The sequence below is a fragment of the Dermacentor silvarum genome, chromosome 8, assembly GCF_013339745.2.
Source record: "Dermacentor silvarum isolate Dsil-2018 chromosome 8, BIME_Dsil_1.4, whole genome shotgun sequence".
NCBI lineage: Eukaryota > Metazoa > Arthropoda > Arachnida > Ixodida > Ixodidae > Dermacentor > Dermacentor silvarum.
This window is the reverse complement of record NC_051161.1, coordinates 132570488-132590320: the sequence shown is the minus strand read 5'-3', so window position 1 is coordinate 132590320 and position 19833 is coordinate 132570488. Positions and strand designations below refer to the sequence as shown.

The 19833-nt window shown below is 46.5% G+C and overlaps 1 protein-coding gene across 1 annotated transcript in view; it reads left to right on the top strand.

The window, feature by feature from the left end:
• The window catches only part of LOC125947723 (sodium-dependent multivitamin transporter-like), a 43697-nt gene extending 25927 nt beyond the window's left edge, over positions 1-17770 (top strand). Inside the window, exon 3 of the mRNA XM_049672976.1 lies at positions 17708-17770. Coding sequence (XP_049528933.1) covers positions 17708-17770 — 63 coding nt within the window. The remainder of the gene's footprint in view (positions 1-17707) is intronic.
• Positions 17771-19833: the final 2063 nt, after the last annotated feature.

The following is a 19833-nucleotide window of genomic DNA, read 5'->3' as shown; positions in this document are numbered from 1 at the left end:
GGTATTGTGTCTTCCTAGTGCATGCTTATTTTGAAAATGTTGTATGCATATTATGTTATATGGTAAACCCGCATCAAAGTGTTTTTGATATTTCTTATAAACCCATCATTTTCTTTTAGCGGCAAAATTTCAAAAATGGCAAAAGAGCCAACATTTCACTTTTCTCGTGCAAATATATAAAAAATATTCACGATATCGATGAAATTTTTCCAGTATAATCTACTGTCGTCAATTGCCTGTTTTGTGCAAATACATGCTGCGTCATCTTGTTCCGAGTACAACAGAAAAAAATGAATAGTTATGTATAGGCTGCATTGTTCGGCTCCTCATGGCCTCTTTTTCAAAACGTTATGCTGTGGACATATGAAGTGTACTTAGGACTTCGTTTTATGTGATTAACTATTAAGCAATTAACCTCAGGTGCAATGGAGGGAACACAGATGCTGTTTCTAAGAAATACAAAGGCGTGACTAACTCTAATTACGGTATCTCATTGGAGATGGCATTCTGCTGCTGAGCACGATGTCACGGGCTCAACTTATTGCCTGCCGCCGTAGCCATAGTAACACGCTTACTTCTTTTTACCTTTTCCTTGGACCACATTTCAGTGGCTAAAACGTAAAGTTATTGCCCACCGCATGGCGCACCAGCATGTACCGGAACTTTTTCAAATGTAATCTTTGATTCTATCCGGTGTCTGTGCTGTCGCCGAACGTTGTGTAATAAGGATTTAAGCACGGCGTGAGCACTGTTGTACACTCTGGAAGGTAAGCGAACACTAGCGATTACGCTGGAACCTTTGACGAGCCGACACGTGTCACCCGAATATCAGATTTTCACGATAGTTATCGTACTTTGAGTGTCACTTATTTTTTAGCAGAAGACAGCCCACTAAATAGTTATTGATGCGAAAGTATCAATGGCCCATTGAATGAAAAAGCCGGCGTCTGTAGCATCGAAAGGTCCATTGGCCGCGACGCCACGTAACGTGCGCGCCTCGACGCAGCAGAGCAGGCGAGGGGCACACCTGCTGCCGCAATGGCGCACTCCGTGTGGCTTGAGTAAAGACCCTTGATAATTTGAAAGCAGCGACACTCTCCCCCCGCCGCGCTTTCCTCCTCGATTCTCCTCGCCCGCCGGCTGCGCGCGCTGCGCACAGCACGCTATTGCGCCTGAGCTCCCGCGGACGGGCCGCAGAATTCGACGGAGGCGCATGACTTTGGGCCAGTTGCGCGCCCCAGTGGCGTAGAAAATTTTGATAAATGGTGATAACAGCATGGAGAATGCTTAAGGAAACGTTTATGAGGAGGTTGGTTTCATCTTAAAGCCGTATGAATGACACACACTGATGTAATAGGAGCTTTGAGGCGAGTTCTATACTCCAGTTATTTTTTTGTCACAGGATACGCTGCTTTGCTTTGTACACCTGATCTAGTATATCTTGTGGCAAATCGCTCTGTGTATGGCAGTTTTTTCTTGCATGTGCGCGCATGTGCACCGCAGGTATTTATTCAGCGTGCCTTCTTACAATAAATTACTGGCGAGTGCATCGTCCGTCCATGTGTTTGTCTCAATGTCAAAGTAGCTTTTGCGCTTTGGTTTCTGCATTGTATAGGACGGTTGCGCAATTTCAGTGCGATGAAGCGGTGTCGACAGCCACTCATCGCCCACAATAACAGAAGCTGAGGAAAGATATTTACAGATTATTCTTCGGGTGTCGGTGTCAATGAAGATTAAAAAAAAAAAAACACTCGGTATACCTATCGGAGAAGGCATTCTATATTTTTAGGCAAAAAAAAACGCCTCTGGATAAGGTATTTTGATAGTTCACACCGACATACCGTTAAATTATGTAGTAGGATACTTAAAATTGTGATTTTGATTAACGGGGGGCCCTATTGCCGACGCATTGTAGATTGCGGGCAAGCATGCGGTGGCGACAGGCTCTGCATAAAGGATCATAGTGCCGTTGGCTGCGTTGTTAATCGACCGAGATCATTATTGCTGAAATTATTAGAGACGGGACAAGGAACATGCAGCAGCCATCACTTACTACGGTCGGTTCGAGGTTCATGCCGCTGTCGAGAGGGCTTCCTGTGCTTCACGACAGGTCGGTGGGAGAAAATTGTTGGTACTGCGTTGGGCTTCAGCTTTTTTTCCCAAGTTCTTGTAATATGCGCAGCTCAAATTGGTCTTCAGTGAAATGTAGCTAGAACATTTATCGAAGAGTTAATCACTCAGGCAGGATGAATAAAACGTATTTTATAGAAGTACAAGTGGCGAATACGCTGCAGTGCTAAACAGTATTGCCCACATAATATTCCCAGCATTGCTACATCATAACCATAATCATTATCTATTGCTCAACCTTCGTAATCAAAGCGCATTGATACAATGACATCGGCTCGTGTTACATGGATGGAAAAGGTTTACCCACAAAACAAAACCGAACAAAGGTGATTGTAACGCATTCGCTATTAAAGCGAACATTCCCGGCCTCCGTCTAGAAGTCAACAGCAAGGGTGCGCGATCGCCTCCTGCACATTGCCTGTATCCGTGAGAAAACCAAATAATAATCGTCAAATACTCACGCGTGTATGGCAGCCCAGTTCAAAGCCAATTCAAGAACTGAAAAAGATTACCAGGTGTCCTTAGCTATCCCTAAGAGACGCGAATGCGAGTCTTGTAAAATCTACTGTTTTCACCTCAATCCACACTAATCCACGTCCACGCACCTTATTCGACCTTATTACACTCTAATCCTCCTTAATACACCTTATAGACCTTAATCCACCTCAATGCACCTCAATGCACCCTAATCCTCCTTAATACACCTTAATCAACCTTAATCCTCCTTAATACACCTTATTAGACCGTAATCCACCATAGTCCTCCTTAATACACTTTTATCGACCTTAATTCATCTTAATCCTCCTTCATGCACGTTAATCGATGTTAATCCACCCTAATCCTTATTACATCTTGATCCACCCTAAACCGCCCATTCCAACTTAATCCTCCTTAATCGACCCTAGCCCTCCTCATTTAAACTTATTCCCCCTTAATCGACCTTAAACTACCTTAATCTAATCATTAATCAGTCATTAATTTACTTTGCTAATCATTAACAATCTATCATACACGGCTGGACATGATTTGGCTCGCTTCTGGCCTTCATTAGGTCACGTTACTTTCTTTACCTCAAACGCTCACCTTGAAACATATCCAACTAAGGGTCTCGCCTTAAAATGTGGACTAGCTGGCGCTCATCACCTTCAATACCACGGGTATACTTCCCACTAATTTTTTTCAGACCCTGCATTCATTGTATTTGAGTGACTGACACACACATCGAAGCTGTAAATAGCTCCACTACAAGCTGCTATTCCGATTTCCAGTAAAACAGGCAACGGATCCTAACGATCACGAGAAATGCGATCGAGAAGCTGTATCTTCGGGTATATTTGTTCAGTGGAAAGCAGAATCTATATTGCTGCATTTCCGATTGAATAACAGTTGACGACGTGCGAGGTGATGGAGTCCCAGCAGAATATTCAGCATTCTGAGGAGAACCCCATTTTTATGCAACGTACAAATTGCCGCAACAAAATCGCTATTGAGCATGCCGGAAGATTTGAAAAAAAAATGCAGCATTAGGGGATGTTTTGATACGAGCAATAAGAAAGGCGCCTTACCTCGCAAACAATACTGTTCCTTGTCGGAACAAAGTTCTTTCGGCCAATGTTGTGCAGGCACTGCTTCTTGCGCAAGCCATCACGCTTTCCTTGCGGTATCGTAAAAACTGCATAACCATCACTACGCTTCTTGCTGCAGTTTATATGCGCAGCAGCACGGCATAGCCCTAATAGACAGTGCACGAAACAGCGTGCAATGTTAGCGTGCGACGTTCTCTATAGACCGTTTCACTGTTTACAAACATAGGCCCTGCACGGCTTCCGGTTTTGCCCTCTGACGTAGCGGCTAAGTGTATCTGGCAAAGAAGCAACCATGCGTTAAAGCATAGAAGACTTATAAGGCACGTGACCGGAAGTTTCTTGGGGGCGGCGCGCTCGCTGCTGTTATCGCAAGCATGAAACCGTCTATACGCCGAGCCAACCGAGCTAAGGCACAAAATGGTGCGAACGAAAAAGCAAAACAAGGAAAACGCAAGCTCCGCTCGTTTCCAAGGGCAACGGCAAGGAGATAAATCATCCTGCAGGAAAACGGGCGCAAGACCGTCTGCCGCGGAGGGGACTCGCGATGGGCGAGGAAGTCGCGCGCCGGCGGCAGAGTACAAAGAGTGGCGGTACTTCATAATTATCAAGGGGCTTTAGGCGTGAGGGGAAAGGGCATCGCCGCGATGCCACTTTACCATCGCTCTCGGAAGCCTGTGTTATCCGCGCGCTCCTTGCCCGCACAAGCTCTCTAACTCGGCCACAAGCTCTCTAACTCCGCCTCGGTAATCGCCATAAAGGAATTAATGTATACGAACACAGAATATATTCGAAAAGAAAAACGTTGGCGGTAGTCAGTCTTGAACCTACGACCACACGCTCAGAAGCCGAGTGTGTTACCCATAGGGCTAAACCGGCGCCTTCTGGATAGCCGACATGTTCACTCTGCTTTATGTCATCATGCTACATGGACCAAAATTTCCATTGCCAAGCCCGGCGTGACGAAAGCGGTGACGTCATAATCACCGTGGCTTAGTACCCCCTTAGATTCTATGGCTGTCGGGCAAGATAACATAACGTCACAGATCGAAGTGCAGCGGCCTTGTGCTATCTACGAGGCGTTGGCCAAACGCCTCAATCAGGGGCCGGACACTTCGACTAGTTTCGGTATCTGAAATAAAGAGTCCGCCATTGTTTTGGTAGGAAGCGAAAATTCAGCAACTTTTGCATGTGTGGCCCTACCTTTCCAACCTACGCATGAATAAAGTTAAGTTATGCAATTATGTGTTGAAAAAAATATGTCCTTGGCCATTTTCGTTTTTTTTTTAACACCCTATATATTTATCCAGACTCGGCCTTCGTTGCGCCGAAGGGCGGCGCTCTCGCTCTTATCTCGTCTGCTGCCATTCCGTTCGTCTGCTCCAGCCCTTTTCGCTGTCCACGTGTGAAACTTTTTAGAATTGCAGGAAAGCGACAATTTTGGTGTTTGTGAGTGCGAACATCTGAAAATGTCGGCGAAACTAGGCACAGGACACAAGGCGTGTTGTGCTGCTGTTTGGTGCCGCAACTCGGGAAGGAACAGCGCAGCCAAATTTTTCCGCTTCCCAGCGGACGAAAGGTAAGCACACTTTTTTTCGGTACGAAGAATCATGTGCTGTGCTTATCAAAACGGCCACAGAGCGAACCGAAACATTTCTGCCCTTGCTTTACAGTCATTCTTTTTCCTGGCACTGCGCATTTTTCAGTAACGTTGTAAGCATGTAAAGCTACTTGTGGACAGTTTCTGGTGAGCCGGTTGATGCCAGCTGACGCTCAAACGGAAATTTCGCTTCGGTATTGGTTTTTTTTTAGCGGTGGACCTGCATTTTTTTTCTTCGCGAAGAAATCTTGCAAAGTATATATATGTTCGCCGAACGCGCTTATTCGACGAACTGGCTCGGCTTCAGAGCATTCCGACGAGCAGTTCCTTGGGGTGACATTACCACATTTGAATGTTTAAGAAAGAAGCCCCCAAAATAATTACGTACGAGCGACTGCTTACATTCCGTGTCACGAGAAGTTCATGTTACCTGCGCTAAGGGCGAGCTTCGCTTCACTTTTGAACTCGTGACATATTTTCTCGCTTTTTAGCACTCTATATATTAGTGTCGCTTTTATGTGTTGTTTATTGATATTCATGGTGGTACCTGTTTCATTTTCTAGGTGTGACGTATGGCGGAATTACGCCCAAAGAGCAGATCTTGAGGGACTCGCACGGGAGCAAATGTACAACGGCTACCGCCTCTGCTCGGACCACTTCGCTGAAAATGCCTACGCCGACCCTGCCAAAACACGACTCCTGTGGACGGCTGTTCCCACTGCTGCAGTGGAAGTGGGGTCCCCGATCGACGAGGGTAAGAAAAAATGTGGTTGATCACTCTTATATAGGAATCGGTATAGAACACGAAAGTGAAACGTGTCTTCACAGAAGTAGTGTAATGTTTATTGCACATTGATATATAATGTCTATTGGTGTTTTGTGGCTAAAGCGTCCTTAGGCGTTGATGCACCCACGCTGACGCCTGGTGGCACGTCTCCTCCATCAGGACTACCAACGTCGATGACCATGAGCAACCGTCGTGCATATGGAAGCTGCACTACGCTGCACACGCTAGCACAACGCGAAAGACGAAGCACGTAACTGACACACTAATACAACGCGCAAGACAAAGCACGTAACTGAATCGTCACCGAGTCAAATCAGCGCGTACAGCGCGTCGTAATTGCAGCCTCCGCGATCAACTTCAGAAACATTTTCAGAGCTAATTGCGGAGGCCACGCTCCGCTGTGCTGAGTACGGTGAACGCCACCTAGTAGTGCTTCTGCGAGAACGCGTTGGTAGTGCTTCTTGATGCCAGCGTCCCTTCGAATGCTGGCATCGAGGCGTCGTAGTGCTGAGACCACCGAAGCGTTCACTGTCGGTGCGCGTTAGTGTCATAATGCAGTACTTCTCTTTTCTGCTCGTAGGCGGCGGCACCGCCCCGAGCAAGAGCGCGGGTACACGGAGTGTTAGATATATAAGGCGCGTCTGTGTAGCTCTCTGCAAATGCGTTTGTGGCGCAATGGGTTAAACGCTCGGCGATCTATCGTCGCGGACCGAGAGGTCGTGGGTTCGATTTCCAAATTTTGCATGTTTGTGGAACTTTTTCTTCTGGTTTCTTTCTTTGTATTATGTTCGTGTATGTTCGTGTGACGTATTTCCGTGACGGAAATACGTCAGTGAAGTCTTGGTGGACCCCGGCATAAAACACTTTCGTGTTAAAACAATTTATTAGCGGTTGCGAATGTGTGCGCATTTGTAGTTCGTTTTCACGCGCCTTATCGCTTGATACATAATTCCCGTTCCATATTTAAGCATGAGTTCAAGGTGTGTCCTTTACATTGGATTTCATGCAACCAGCTTAATGTACAACTGCCTTCCTTCGCTACCTCCTTAACCGAGACCGATTTCTACCCTATCTTCCAGGACCCTCCCGGGCAGAAGCCACAGAAGCCACGGCTGGTTCGGCTCAAGACCACCCTGCCGGCCAAAAGAGCGTCGTCCAGGTTGTAGGTATGCAAAGGCCGACTTGTTGATTTTGGGCATTAAGGCAGGCGGCGTGCATTCTTGCTTTGTGTAGAACTAGTATGCAAGATACGGCGCAAAAGTGAACAGCACGGAGCGCTTCTTTCTTTCTTTTTTCATGTCGTCTGCTACGGCTTCGTGTGACGTTACGCCGCGAAATTTGTTGCGCGTGCTCCAGGGAATTGCGTTCTTTTCGTTTTTACTTAATATTCGATGATCATGCGTGGTAAAGGGTGTTCCAAACTGCTGGTGTAGCTAACGCTGCGAATATTTTCCAGCTTCCTGACGCAGCGAAAGATGCGAATATCTTCTTTTCACAACGACAGAATTCAGGCTCGTAAGAAGACGCAGCCCACTTGGCCTTGCTGTAAGCGGCATATCTGTCGCCCGCCGTTGTCGCTTATCGGACATGGCGTTACACTTTGAAACACGAGGTCGCAGAAATAAATTGAGTTTCGATAGGGCCGAAGTTAACGCACGCCGCCGATGGTCGAAATATTTCGCAGTCGGTTATTACGGCGTGTCTCACGCACGCATCGTGGTACGTAAAATCGCACAATTCAATACGACGAAGCTAAGTCTTGGGTACACGCTGCAACGATCTCCATAATTTTCGTTGTATAGTAGAAATTTTACAGGAGCAGGTGTGCGCGTGCCGGCGCAGAGCAGCTTTTAAATTATTTTGACTTAATTACCTCTTGTGGGCTGTGTAGGCAATGGTAAAGCGAAATTAAATTAAAAAAAAGAAACTGCAATTCTACAATGTTCCTAGCCAGCTAATGAGACAACACCAATGCTAAACATGTTACGTAATTGTACAATAGCAATGCAACTTTGAGCAAAGCTTAATGTCCCTTAGAGGAATATTTTTAGTTGAAGTCATGCAAAGATACACAATCGAAGCTGACCCGCATAAGTTGGAAGCGCCATTTTGCAAAAAAAGTGCTGAGACTTGTTTAAAACATGTGACCTAAAATGCTGCTCATTTCCCCCTTATTTCCAGAAGATGGAAAAAGAAAAAGGAGCTGGCAATGTTGGGCTCAACGTCCTCGTCACCTGCTCTGCCTGATCAGTTCATTGTTCACGAACGTGTTACTATGAACCTTCGTTTGTGGTGAATTGTACTGTGTACAGCCAATGAACGTGGTGACCCCTGCCGCGATAATCTATATACGATGAATTGTGTGAAGACTTCTCTTATGTTTGTGTAACCAATACAGATGCCAACATTTGTATTTACTGTACGAATTACACAGCTCTGTGCTATTGTGGTATGTATTGAGTTGTATCGTTTGCAATACGTTGCTAATAAAATCAGTGAATACACCACATTTTCCGACTACTCAATTTTCTTGCTCAAACAAAATTGTCACGCTTCGAGCTTGCTAGCTCGCGTGCATTTTAACTGAGAAATATTTCCTAACAAATGTTTCGTGGACGTGCTCAACGTCCGAGAAAATTAGCGACCGAAAGCTGTAGAAAACAGTATATGCAGCAGCAACACAATCTAAAAAAGATGCAAGCGGTGCTCTTTTCCGCTTGCGGCTCACAAAGCGGTCGCGCGCTTGTCGAGCGCATAGCAGACGACAAGCAGCTCGGCGTTTCCTCCTCTCTCATCAACAATAGCGTTGCCATAGCAGCATCAGCAATTTTTTTATTGTTTATTGGTTTCACAGTTTGGCCTACCAAACACCAGGGGACAAATTGGCGCTAGTGACGCAAACATCGTTTACCCGGGGGGTATACCAGCTGACCTAGCCCTGCCTCAATGCGCTAGCTTGCTCGCCGCGAGTCCCTAACTCGACGGACCACTCAGGGGCGTTCAACTGAACATTAACGCTTTCGCATTCACAACTCATGAAAAGTACTTAGGTGTCCTCGGATCTTATTTTCGTGAGTCCCAGTGTCCGCTACTCTGTTCTTCACCGTCCGGACAACATGGCATCTACTGGAGGTGCTACTTTGTTCTGTACCAGACACATTCTGGAAGCCGTAGCCATGGAGAGAGCACCACTTAGCAGCGAGTTAGCGGCAAACAACAACAACCTACAGCCTTCTACCCGTGACCAGGGACATCACGACCAATTCAACAACGGCTATGACAGCTCCAACGTCGCCTGCACTGATCGTGCAGCAGCAACGAGAGGGGCCACCGACGTTCCGGCGATCATCGTTGGAAGACTCGGAGACGTAGCTTGCAACAAAAGAAAAAGTTGCTGCGTTCAACAACTTTAACGGTGAGGGCAAGCTGCGGTGCGTCTATTTTTATTAGAAGACGCCAGCAGGATTTGGAACAACAATCGAGAGTACACCTTAAAGGGATACGAACACAAAATATGAAATACTTACGAAAATGCGGCAAATGAATCCTCAGTGTGTGATTACACCGAACAGTAGTAGTCACTTAGCTCATTTTTGAGCCGATGGCTTTATTTTTGGCGTTTTTGTGAGCGCACGCGTTCGCCGCCCGACCCGCGAGAGTTGGAAGGCGTGACGTCACGACATTCTCGTCGGATAGCCAGCCGGCCGGCTGCGGTCATTCGAAGCGCGCCGACGCCGCCATCGCGAGCATGGATTCTAGTTCTGGTGCCTCTACCGATGAGTACACGTCTGAAGACGAGGACCATTCCGACTTGGCAAGAAATATTACCGCTTAAGGTTACGAGGATTCCGCGTGAAGCGACGAAGAAGAGCAGGCGGCCGTGGAAGAAGCGGTCATGTTTTCACGAAGCGTAGCGCGAAGATTTCGCTCTGCACCAGATACTTGTGCAAGAATTATTTGACATTTCCTCTGTAAACTTGCTTTTTCAAGAGCGCACGAAGGCGAGGCAGCTGCGGGGTACTTCAGCACTGCGTGGATGACTGCATAGTATTTTATGCCGTCGGCGTGAGCAACTTCTGTGACGTATGAGTACCTCCGCGACTCTCACGTCCACTTCGGCAGCCGCCCCACAGATGGTAGCACCTGTCTGGCGTTCTCCCCAGTTTTTCCCGATTTTATCCTGTGGAGAAACAGAGCTGTGTGTGTGCCTGCCCCACTGCCATGTAGGACTGATCTCGTGAGTCGCGCTCGCTAGCCTTGTATTGTTTTACCACGGCCGCTGGATAAAAAGAGGTGCCTTTTTTATCCAGCGGCCGTGGTCTTACTATGCTTTGCCAACAATTTTAAAGACATTACTGCCTTCGTGCCCAGCCTCGGGCATCTCGCCTCAGCCTCGCCCTCACACTGCTCTTGAAGGCTGCATGTGGACGAAAACAGTACCGACATCTTTTCGGCTCCTCTTTTCAAACGCGCCGCTGATCATTTCTGCTTTGCGTTTCCGTGAGAAGACCGTTGGCACAGCGTCAGGCTTTAGGCGTTGCCTTTTGAACGGCATGCCGAGGCTTTTCAGCAAAGCGGGGCTGGTCACATAATCATCGTCGACGAAGTGGTCGGCGCAAATGAACTCATTTTTTAGAGGTCTCCAGGCGGGGCGTGATGGCGGACAGGCAGGTATCCAAAGTTTACGCACCTTCTCGTCTCTGGGAAACGCGTGCGATGGTGTGTCACGACCGACGATGCTGTTATAACAGCAATGTCTGGTCATTTCCTTCCGCCGCGACGAACGCGTCATTACCAAGCGACCACCGCGGGAAGGCGCATGTAAGACGCACTACCTGCGTGGAGCGCCGACGGGGATAATGTTTCAGACGGACCACGTGCGAAGATCTCCGAAAGGGGTCAAACAAACGCTGAAAGGGACCGACACCCCCGGAAACACTGCGACGGCTGTGGCCGACCATAGCCGCGTGCTCGTGCGCGGATGGGTGGTATGACGTCAAATTTCAGCTTCTGCCGGTGGCCGCTTGGAGGCAAGGTGCAATAGAAAATCGCGAAAAAAGATGTTTCTCGTTCTTTTTTTCAAAGCAGCTTGTCGTATTCGTCATTTTCAACACTTCAACATTCGTTCCGACGCAAGAAAACCACCCGCCAACTTTTGTGTCCGTATCCCTTTGGAAACATAGGAGCTGTTTCGCAGTACATTCTTGATACTTATAGGTGCGTCGTACGTAAGGAAAGGGCCGAAGCTCTCCTAGAAGTCTCTGCAGCTTCCAAATACGAACATCGCCATATTCCCGGTAGAAATGAAGCGTCTTTTTCGCCACGCCGAACCTGGCAAGATCCAGGGAAAGAGAGTCAACTTTTTGGTTCGTGGGGTAAAACAAGAGCTCTTCAACGGGTTGATACGCATCCCGCCAAAAACCGTCACCAAATTTCTTTCGGAGGCCACAACGACCGAGAAGGCACTTGACATGCCCACCAGGCAATACAGGCGCCGTAAGTTGGCAAGAAACAACGCAGAAGTTCAAGTACTATGCTCAGCCGACAAGCGGAAGGCGATAAGAGCAATTGTGCGGGATGAACTATAAACATTTTAAAGGACGTAGCCAGAGTCGCTGTCGCAGGCTATATCTATTGCTAGAGTGTACTAGATTGGGGGAGTGGGTCCAGCGAGGACTCTGCGCTGAGGCATTTTTTATTGAAAATCCAGGTGGCGCCACCGTCGCCTTCTCCCGAACACTACGGCAGCGACGGCTGCGCGCGCACAGAACACCCATACAAACAGCGCGTCGAGCAGACGACAGCTCGGCGCCGCCGTCACCACCACCGGTCCGGGCACCCACGCCGCTTCGCCCTTGCTTCGCCGACGGTCGCTAACAGCCGTTCAAAGCGGCACGCGGACTTCGGATCGTTCTGCGCGTGCTCCGAAGATAACAGCCGACGGCGCACGCGTCGGAGTATAGAGGAGATGACGTTTCGGCTGGCGCAGCGCAACCGGAGTAGCGTGACTAGCCGCAAACGACGCTGGCCCGCGCGCCCATAACGTCATAGTATAAACGGGCCTTATTTAGGACGCAGTGGCACGACGTCAGGTTTTGCCGCCGCGCCCGCGCCAGGGGAGAAATCTTGGGCGCGATCTTGTACGCGTTCCAAAATCGAACGTAGGTTCTTTACATCACGAAATAGGCAGTCCGCCATGTTCGCGAGGACGAGAGGAAACAATGGGCCAATGAGCTAAGTGGAAGCTGCGTCACGCTTTTGACGTCTGCTTGGGGACCGTATAACATATTTAGAAGCGTTTCTCACATGTTTAGAAATATTTGACTATTATGACTGAGTAGCAAAATGTGTTGGTGTTCCTTTTCAAAGATTTAGTTTGGAATGCGGAACGAATGGAACATATCATTGCGGTTAATGTCTTGAAATGGCGCTAGATGGTGTCATAGTTTTGCGAAACGGTCAGTGGTGGCGCTAGCCACTACCCCGTTTCAAGCAATGCGTTTATGCATGTCTCCACCACTTTTGAAATTCAAACGGCGCGACTTTTGAAGTGGTTGGTTCAATCGAGCCGTTGCTTGCGGAGAGCCATGGCGGAAAACGTGTCAGCTTCTGCACCCGCTAAGGGACCGCGCGTTTCCGAGGGCCAGCGGGAGACGGTGCTCACTTTTATGGAGCAGCATCTCCAGCTGGCTTTAAGATTCAGCGAGCTGGGGCCGGGTTTCATCCTTGTTGACCGGCGAAGGCTGTGGCAGCAGCTGGCCGACGCGCTGAAGACGGAAGGCCCGTTGTCAAAACGGCCGACCAGTGGCAGCAGGTCTACGAGGCCCGCCGCAACGCTACCGCTATCGCCCAAGGGCAAAGGTGAGTGACCTTCGAATGGTCTGGGCGATTTGTCCTTCGACATTGGTGTGTATTTTCAGAAGCACTGGAGGGGGGTCGCGCACCCGGCTTCCGGGCCGAGTGCTCCAGATGACGGGCATGGTCCGCTTCCGTGGCGTCACCGACCTCCCTTACCAAGAGGTAAGCGCACTGCCGGCGCAATATCATGGGTTCCTGAATAGTGCCGACCTAGAGTTTGCCATTATCTGTAAGTGGTACCTTTAGCGGAACGCGACACTGTTGGTGAACAGGAAAATAGCGTAGGAGAGAATGTAAAAGCAGGTAGGTGGATCAACTAGAATCTCAGTTGGCTGCGATTTCTGGAAAAGGGGGATTAATTTATCATCACAGAAATAAACTGCCTTCAGGCAAGTGCACGAGAATAGTAATACATAGGAATCATTAAGCGCTCAATAATTGCAGAATATTCCCGCAGATGTGTAGTACGAAAACTTGTAACATAACCAGTGTAACGAATAGCCACGTAGCGAAGGGACACGTTTATCACACTTTCCAGCAGGCTGACGTTCCCACTGCCGCCATGGAGGTCGTCGTCGAGGCTACGGACGAGGCTGTGGGCATGAGGAGCACAGCGACACGTAGGCGTCAGAGGAATGAGTGTTTTAATTATCGCCATAACTCGTAAACTTGTAATGTGTTTACTCTACAGCGGCAGAGGATCCACTGTGCGGCGAATCGGGCACGGGAATGGTGGCCGCTGCACCTGGTAAGTTATTGGTCCTCAAGCTGTTACAGAAAATAAGCTCTCCTATATTATTGAACTAGCCCAATAAGCCATAACATGGCCATAGCCACTTTTTATGAATACCATAAAATGCAGTGAAACTGTAGAAAATGATGCATGCTTTCAGTGTGGCAGCGTCCTGTACGACCACCATGTGGACAGCGACCACAACGGGTGGGCACCCTCACAACCATGTCGTCGCAGTGCGCCCGCAGCCTCGAACAGGGCGATGAGAAGCTCCAGGTTGGTAGATCCATTGGTGTCATTTTACGTGAAGGACATAAATATTCTTTATGCTCTGTTATCATCAGTGAATCATGAATCTGGAAAACAAACCAACATTGGATGTCAATAAGAAATATGCGTTGTATTGAGGGCTCGGTATCGCATCTTGCCAACGATCAACAGCCAGGCAAAAGGTTGGCTAGCCCTGAAAAGGGCTGTTTAGTGTTAAGAGATGCATTTGAGTAGATGACGCAAGTGTAGTGCCAACAGGTCTTTGTCTGTCCAAACGAAGAGGGCATAGCTTGCACACGACGCTTGACACTGCCAAAGGATGCCGTCAGGCCAGTGGCACTTCAACAGATAGAGAGAGAGAAATCACTTTTTTTATTCTGCGATAAAGAATGCATCGATGCCCTCAGTCCAGGGCGTCGCTTGCGGCGTGCTTCAGCGCGAGGCCGATGAAGTCCGCAAGGAATCGTTGGTCGTGGCGGTCAGTCACTCGGGGGAAGGGGTAGATGGGAGGATGAAGGTTTGGGTAAGGGGGGTACTTTTGGATGGCATCGCCATAGGATATGTGATGTGTTGGGAGGATAGACACGACAGTGGCTACAGCGAGGGAGGTCAGGACTTGTTGTGCACGTTGCAATTCTTGACAATAGCAGCTTCCAGCCATGAGCTAGTTACGAGTAATCAGCAACTAGTGCGAACAGTTCCACCACGATTATTCATTTCAGGTCCTGCGGATAACCGAACAATCCACCACCCGCCTCGCTGTCGCGGCAGAGAAGACGGCAGCGGCTCAGGAGGTCATCCTGGAGAATGTGCGCTCCCTGGCACTAGTCATAGCTGGGCACCTGCAACAAGAAAGAAGGAATTAATTTATTGTTTATTTTCACCTTTTCAATTTCATTTTAGTAATTTATTGTTTTATGAGTTGAATTTATTTTGTTTATTTATTGTTTTTTGAGTTTTATATCTTCCCTTTTATTTTATGCACTTATTGTTGCTTCATTTTGAGTTTTAGTGTTTAAGTTTCATTGTTGCCTTGTATGAGTCATACAGGAGGATTTTTTGGACGACAGGCGTAAAGCGTGCACCCATTTTTGTATTGTAGTATTTTCCTCTTTCTATTTATGCTAATCCAGCTGCAACGCCAGCGTGCTTTTTTTATTAACACATTTCGAAGACACTGCTACCATTACAAGTAGTTGTCGATTTCTGTGTATGGGTTTTGTACTGTGATATTTATATTGCTTCACTTTGTTTTGTAGCTTACTGCACTCATTATGAAGCGTTACCGTATAGTGTATGCACTGTGATACTTCCATTTCGGCACAGTGATGCTACGGTACAACTACAATGTGGTCTTTTTTCAGAGCGCCAAACTAGTCACTCTTCAAGTTGCATAGTTTCACAAATGAAAATGGCCATCATCATTGTACCACGCCGGTGATTGGTTTCCTCTAGTTTTCGTTCCAAGTGAGCAAGAATAAGTTTCAAGTGTGACACGTTCTGGGTGCTGTGAGATTGCATGTTGTATGTAATTGATGTTTCTTCACAGCTGGCAAGTGCACTCACCTTTCTACATTTATGATTCACCTGTTTTTCAGCATCACACTGCAATTGCTGTAGAGAAATGAATGCTTCTGGTCAATGACTCAAAACACTGAGAAGGGAACGGACATACCTGTCAAAGTCATACTTTCTTGCAAGGTACCATAAATGTAACTGCAAGTTTTATGTGCCGTGGTGAAAACGAATTGTGTGATGCTGATGTTGCAATGTTCTCACATGCTTTGGTACGTGTAGCGTGCTGTATATACAAGGTTCATGATGTACTTGTCGTCATAGCATGTGATAAAGTTGACCTTTGTATTTTTTGTGTTTTACGTTAATTTACGTCTACCCATTTAGACATGATGTGACGAGTGTAATGTCTCAACACTCAGCGCTAGATCTTTTCTTTTGTGTTTGAATCCACGCTCATTACGCTTTACTTGCTTGCCTCGTCTGCGTATTCATTCTTGCACGGAAGTTTTCATACACCTAGCACAAGGGGTGGCTAGCAAGCATATTGCCTAGTTCCAACCAATGTACACCGAGCGCCCGAATGCACAGGATGCGGCGGTTGTGATCATTGTGGTGTCTTTTATAAAAAATATGCAAACTTTTCCTGATGGCGAGCACAGAGTGCCGATCATATCGAGTTCTTAGGCATGTGAGATAAGGCTTTATGACTATTAGCCACATCTTTACATTTCAAGCTTCTTAAATATCGTTTTCCTGTTTTTTGCAACGCTGCAAGTCACTTCTCACTTCGGGCATCAAGAAGTAGCCACCACGAAACACGAAGCTGCTATGCCATGGCACTGCACAAGAGATGCAATAACATTTGTTGCGTTTCGAGGGCCACCAGAACGCGTTGCCACTCCTTTGTCCTGATGTCAAGCACATTTCATTTCCAACATGCTACCGCACACATGATGTCAATATACAAGTAATACACGACGAGAAAAAAGAATAAACTGATTTTCGAGATATTTACGAAATACTTTAAGGATGATATAACGCTTCCATTGCCTTGAATTAATTGCGGGGAATCTGAAACACCGAAGCCGAAAGCTGTTGAGTCAAGTATGTTCCCCGCACTATTTCCCGCTTATCTCAATACAAGTGGTGGGGTGTCTGTTTTCCATTGCATTAAAATACGCCCATCGCGCTCGGGAGTTGAAACCACGACATCGTGTTCACAAGTAGAATGCTATATCCAATGAGTCACCGTAATTAGTGCTTTACAGACCTTTGTAGTTCTTATAAAAAAACACCAGTGATGTGACTGCAGCACTTGGGGTTGCTTATTAGGTCGTGGCACGAAGGGAAGCTATAAATAAACTTGGCGTTGCCCACCCCCCCTCATACATTGTAAAGGCCAGGCCGTGGGACAGTAAACACTGCACCTTATAATCATTATTCATTTCTTTGTTTTGTACTCAGATCAAAGCATTGCAAAATATTTTTGAATCTAAGAAATGCCCGAAGGCAGCAGATAACCTTGGCAAAATTTCATGTAAATCGGAGTTTACTTTTTCTAATTTCGGTGCAAAAACTGTGAACCATTTCATGTGCCACAATATTTAACGTTTCGCCACCAACATAGAAATATCAGTGCGTAAGAAACACAAAACGTACATTGCAGCCGTTTTAACATGAAGCAAAGTATGCGCCAAAAAAGAAAAAAAAAACCCAAAACTAGCGATAACGAGACACATTAAAATAAGGTCACTTGTTGGCATCTTGCAAAAATGCTGGTATGCAAATTATGGTATGCGATTGCGCAGACAATCGAGGTATTTTGTTCTCATTGCGAAGTTGTTTAAGTAGTACAGTAATAGTAGTAGTACAGTATACAGTGTACAGTAGTACAGTATACAAGTAAGTACAGATGTAATGAAATCAGATAAAATATTTTTTAACTCTCTGAAAGTCGGAACATCGTGAAACTGGGGAAGTAGCATTTTACATTTTGTCTAGGTAAACATTTCTTCATGCTGAAATAAAACCTTGCGCTGATGCAATAAACTCGATTCCGACGTGTGGAGGGATTTTACTATGTCATATAAAATTTTGTTGAAATATTAAAAATAGTTCAAAGCATAGAATGTGCCAAAGTTTGACTCTCCTTATCTGAACACATCCAGAATCAAAGTTTCATCGTCCCCTCATGTGCTTGCAAACCAATTCTTTTTTTTTCGTTGCAGCAAAGCATTGGAGCCATCTCTATATCAGCAGCATCACTGACGCTGTTCACTGGTAATGCTTAACACAATCTTTGGAATTTGCTGTTGCAATTGTGGCCACAATTGTAGTAAATCAATGTTTACTGCAGAAGGTGGTTTTTCTAGAAGTTTGACGCATACTTCCGGATCAAACTAAAATTACGCAATTATCATATACGATGGCACTGGGCTGTTTCTAATCCGAACGGGTAGGCGGTTACAACCCCTTTGTCACCGTCACTCTAAGTGAAGTGTTGTAGACTTTTGCTATGGCTAATCTCACCTCCGCCGTAACATAAGGGCGTCATTTGAGCGACCAAGTTGAGATTGCTTTTCCATAATGAGGGATAAAGTCCTAGCCTGTTGTCACACAGAGAAGCTTGCAATGTCAAAATAATTATAGACTTAATAAAACTAACTCTAGAGGAAAAGCTCCCCATAGAGCCAATGTATTGAAATCGGGAACGGCGAGAGAGCTGCCATGTTGCTGCCGTATGCGGGTGCGCAAACGCAGACGACGAGATGAAATTCAGACGAGGCGCACAATCAAAAAGATCCCGAGCCTAGCTAAGTCAGTCTGGTAGCGCCATCTAGTTAAGGCGCCTGCAAACGCAGCATTCAGGAAACCGTAAATTTGACATCAAAATTTTCCAAATAGCCATCAGATCTTTCTGAATATATACGGAATGAACTTCAAACGTTGTGCCTGCCAAGTGTTACGTGTAAGTGCTTGATTTTGCATAATATTTTAAATATTTTTAGTCATACAAAAATGAGTCGTAGCAACAAGGCGGCGCCTATGCGGTTCCCGCTTTTCTCGCCCAGCTTTTCCTGTAGAGTGAGTATACTAACTCTATGACAATAAAGAAATGGTGGTACCATCTGTCTTCGCTATGGCAAAGAAAAAATTAGCGTATGTTGCACTTGAGACGCAATGCTATAGAGACAGCCGAGCTGATGGGCACCAAGCTAGTCCTAGGGCTTTTGGGCTAGGTTAAGCACTACCAAGTGATGCCCAGCATTGATATATTGATCAATTATCGATTAGCTATTAATTGGCTAACGATTGGCTATCACAAGGTATTGACCACGTATATGGGCTAGGCTATGGCAAAAAAATTAGCAAGAAAAAATTGCTGGGGATCACTACCAAGTGATCCCCAGCACTTCCCGGAATTTATTGATTATTTGTCGGTTAAAGATTAGCTATTGATTGGCTATAGACTTGCTATCAATGACTGACTAAGCTTAAGTCTTAGCCAGGCTCAGCTTCGCTAGTTCACAGGGGTGTGTCTTATTGCGTTGGAACCCTTTCTGCACTGCCGCCAGGATCGGCCCACATTTTTTCCGACGCATCACGGACATAACGCCGGCTTAAACAGCTCCGCTGTCAAAAAAAAAAAAAAACTACAAAACGCGCCACGCGCTTACACATGGCGCCACCGTTCCGTTGAATAGGAATCGCCACCTTTTCAGCCAAATCGCACTTACGGCATCTTGAGATTGCCGTTGTTTTAGGTATAGCAAGCATGAGCATATATGCACCCCTCACTCCTACCTCAGCGCTATGACGCGCCATATATGTTTTCTCAATATTTAATGAGTCCTTAACGCATTCTACATACGGGTGTTCCTCATGGCTGAATTTTGTGCTTGAGTGACGTGTATGACAAGCTTGCATGTCTTCGTGGGCACTCAGGAGCGACGGCTGCATTGATGGCCAAGAATCCAACGGAGCGCTCGATGTTGCACCGTCAGAGAAAGCGCATGACTGACAAGCCAGTAAGACCTTCCAAATTAGCAAGAAAGGTTCGGATTGGGCTAATCCAAATATCAATACGATATATTTGCAAATTCCGATGGCACATAGTGGTCGCAGTATGGGCGGGGACCTGTTGTGTTTCAAATATATAATACTCATACTTTTTTGTTTCGGAAGTATACTCAATATAACAAATTTATTTTGAGCGCGTTTTGCACAAGAAAGTGAAACAGCACCATGAAAGAACTATTCATGCGAGTTCACAGTTACATTCCAATATCCTCATAAAATTGATCTTTGTACCATAAGAGAATAACGCTAATCGGAGGGCAACAAACTATGCGAG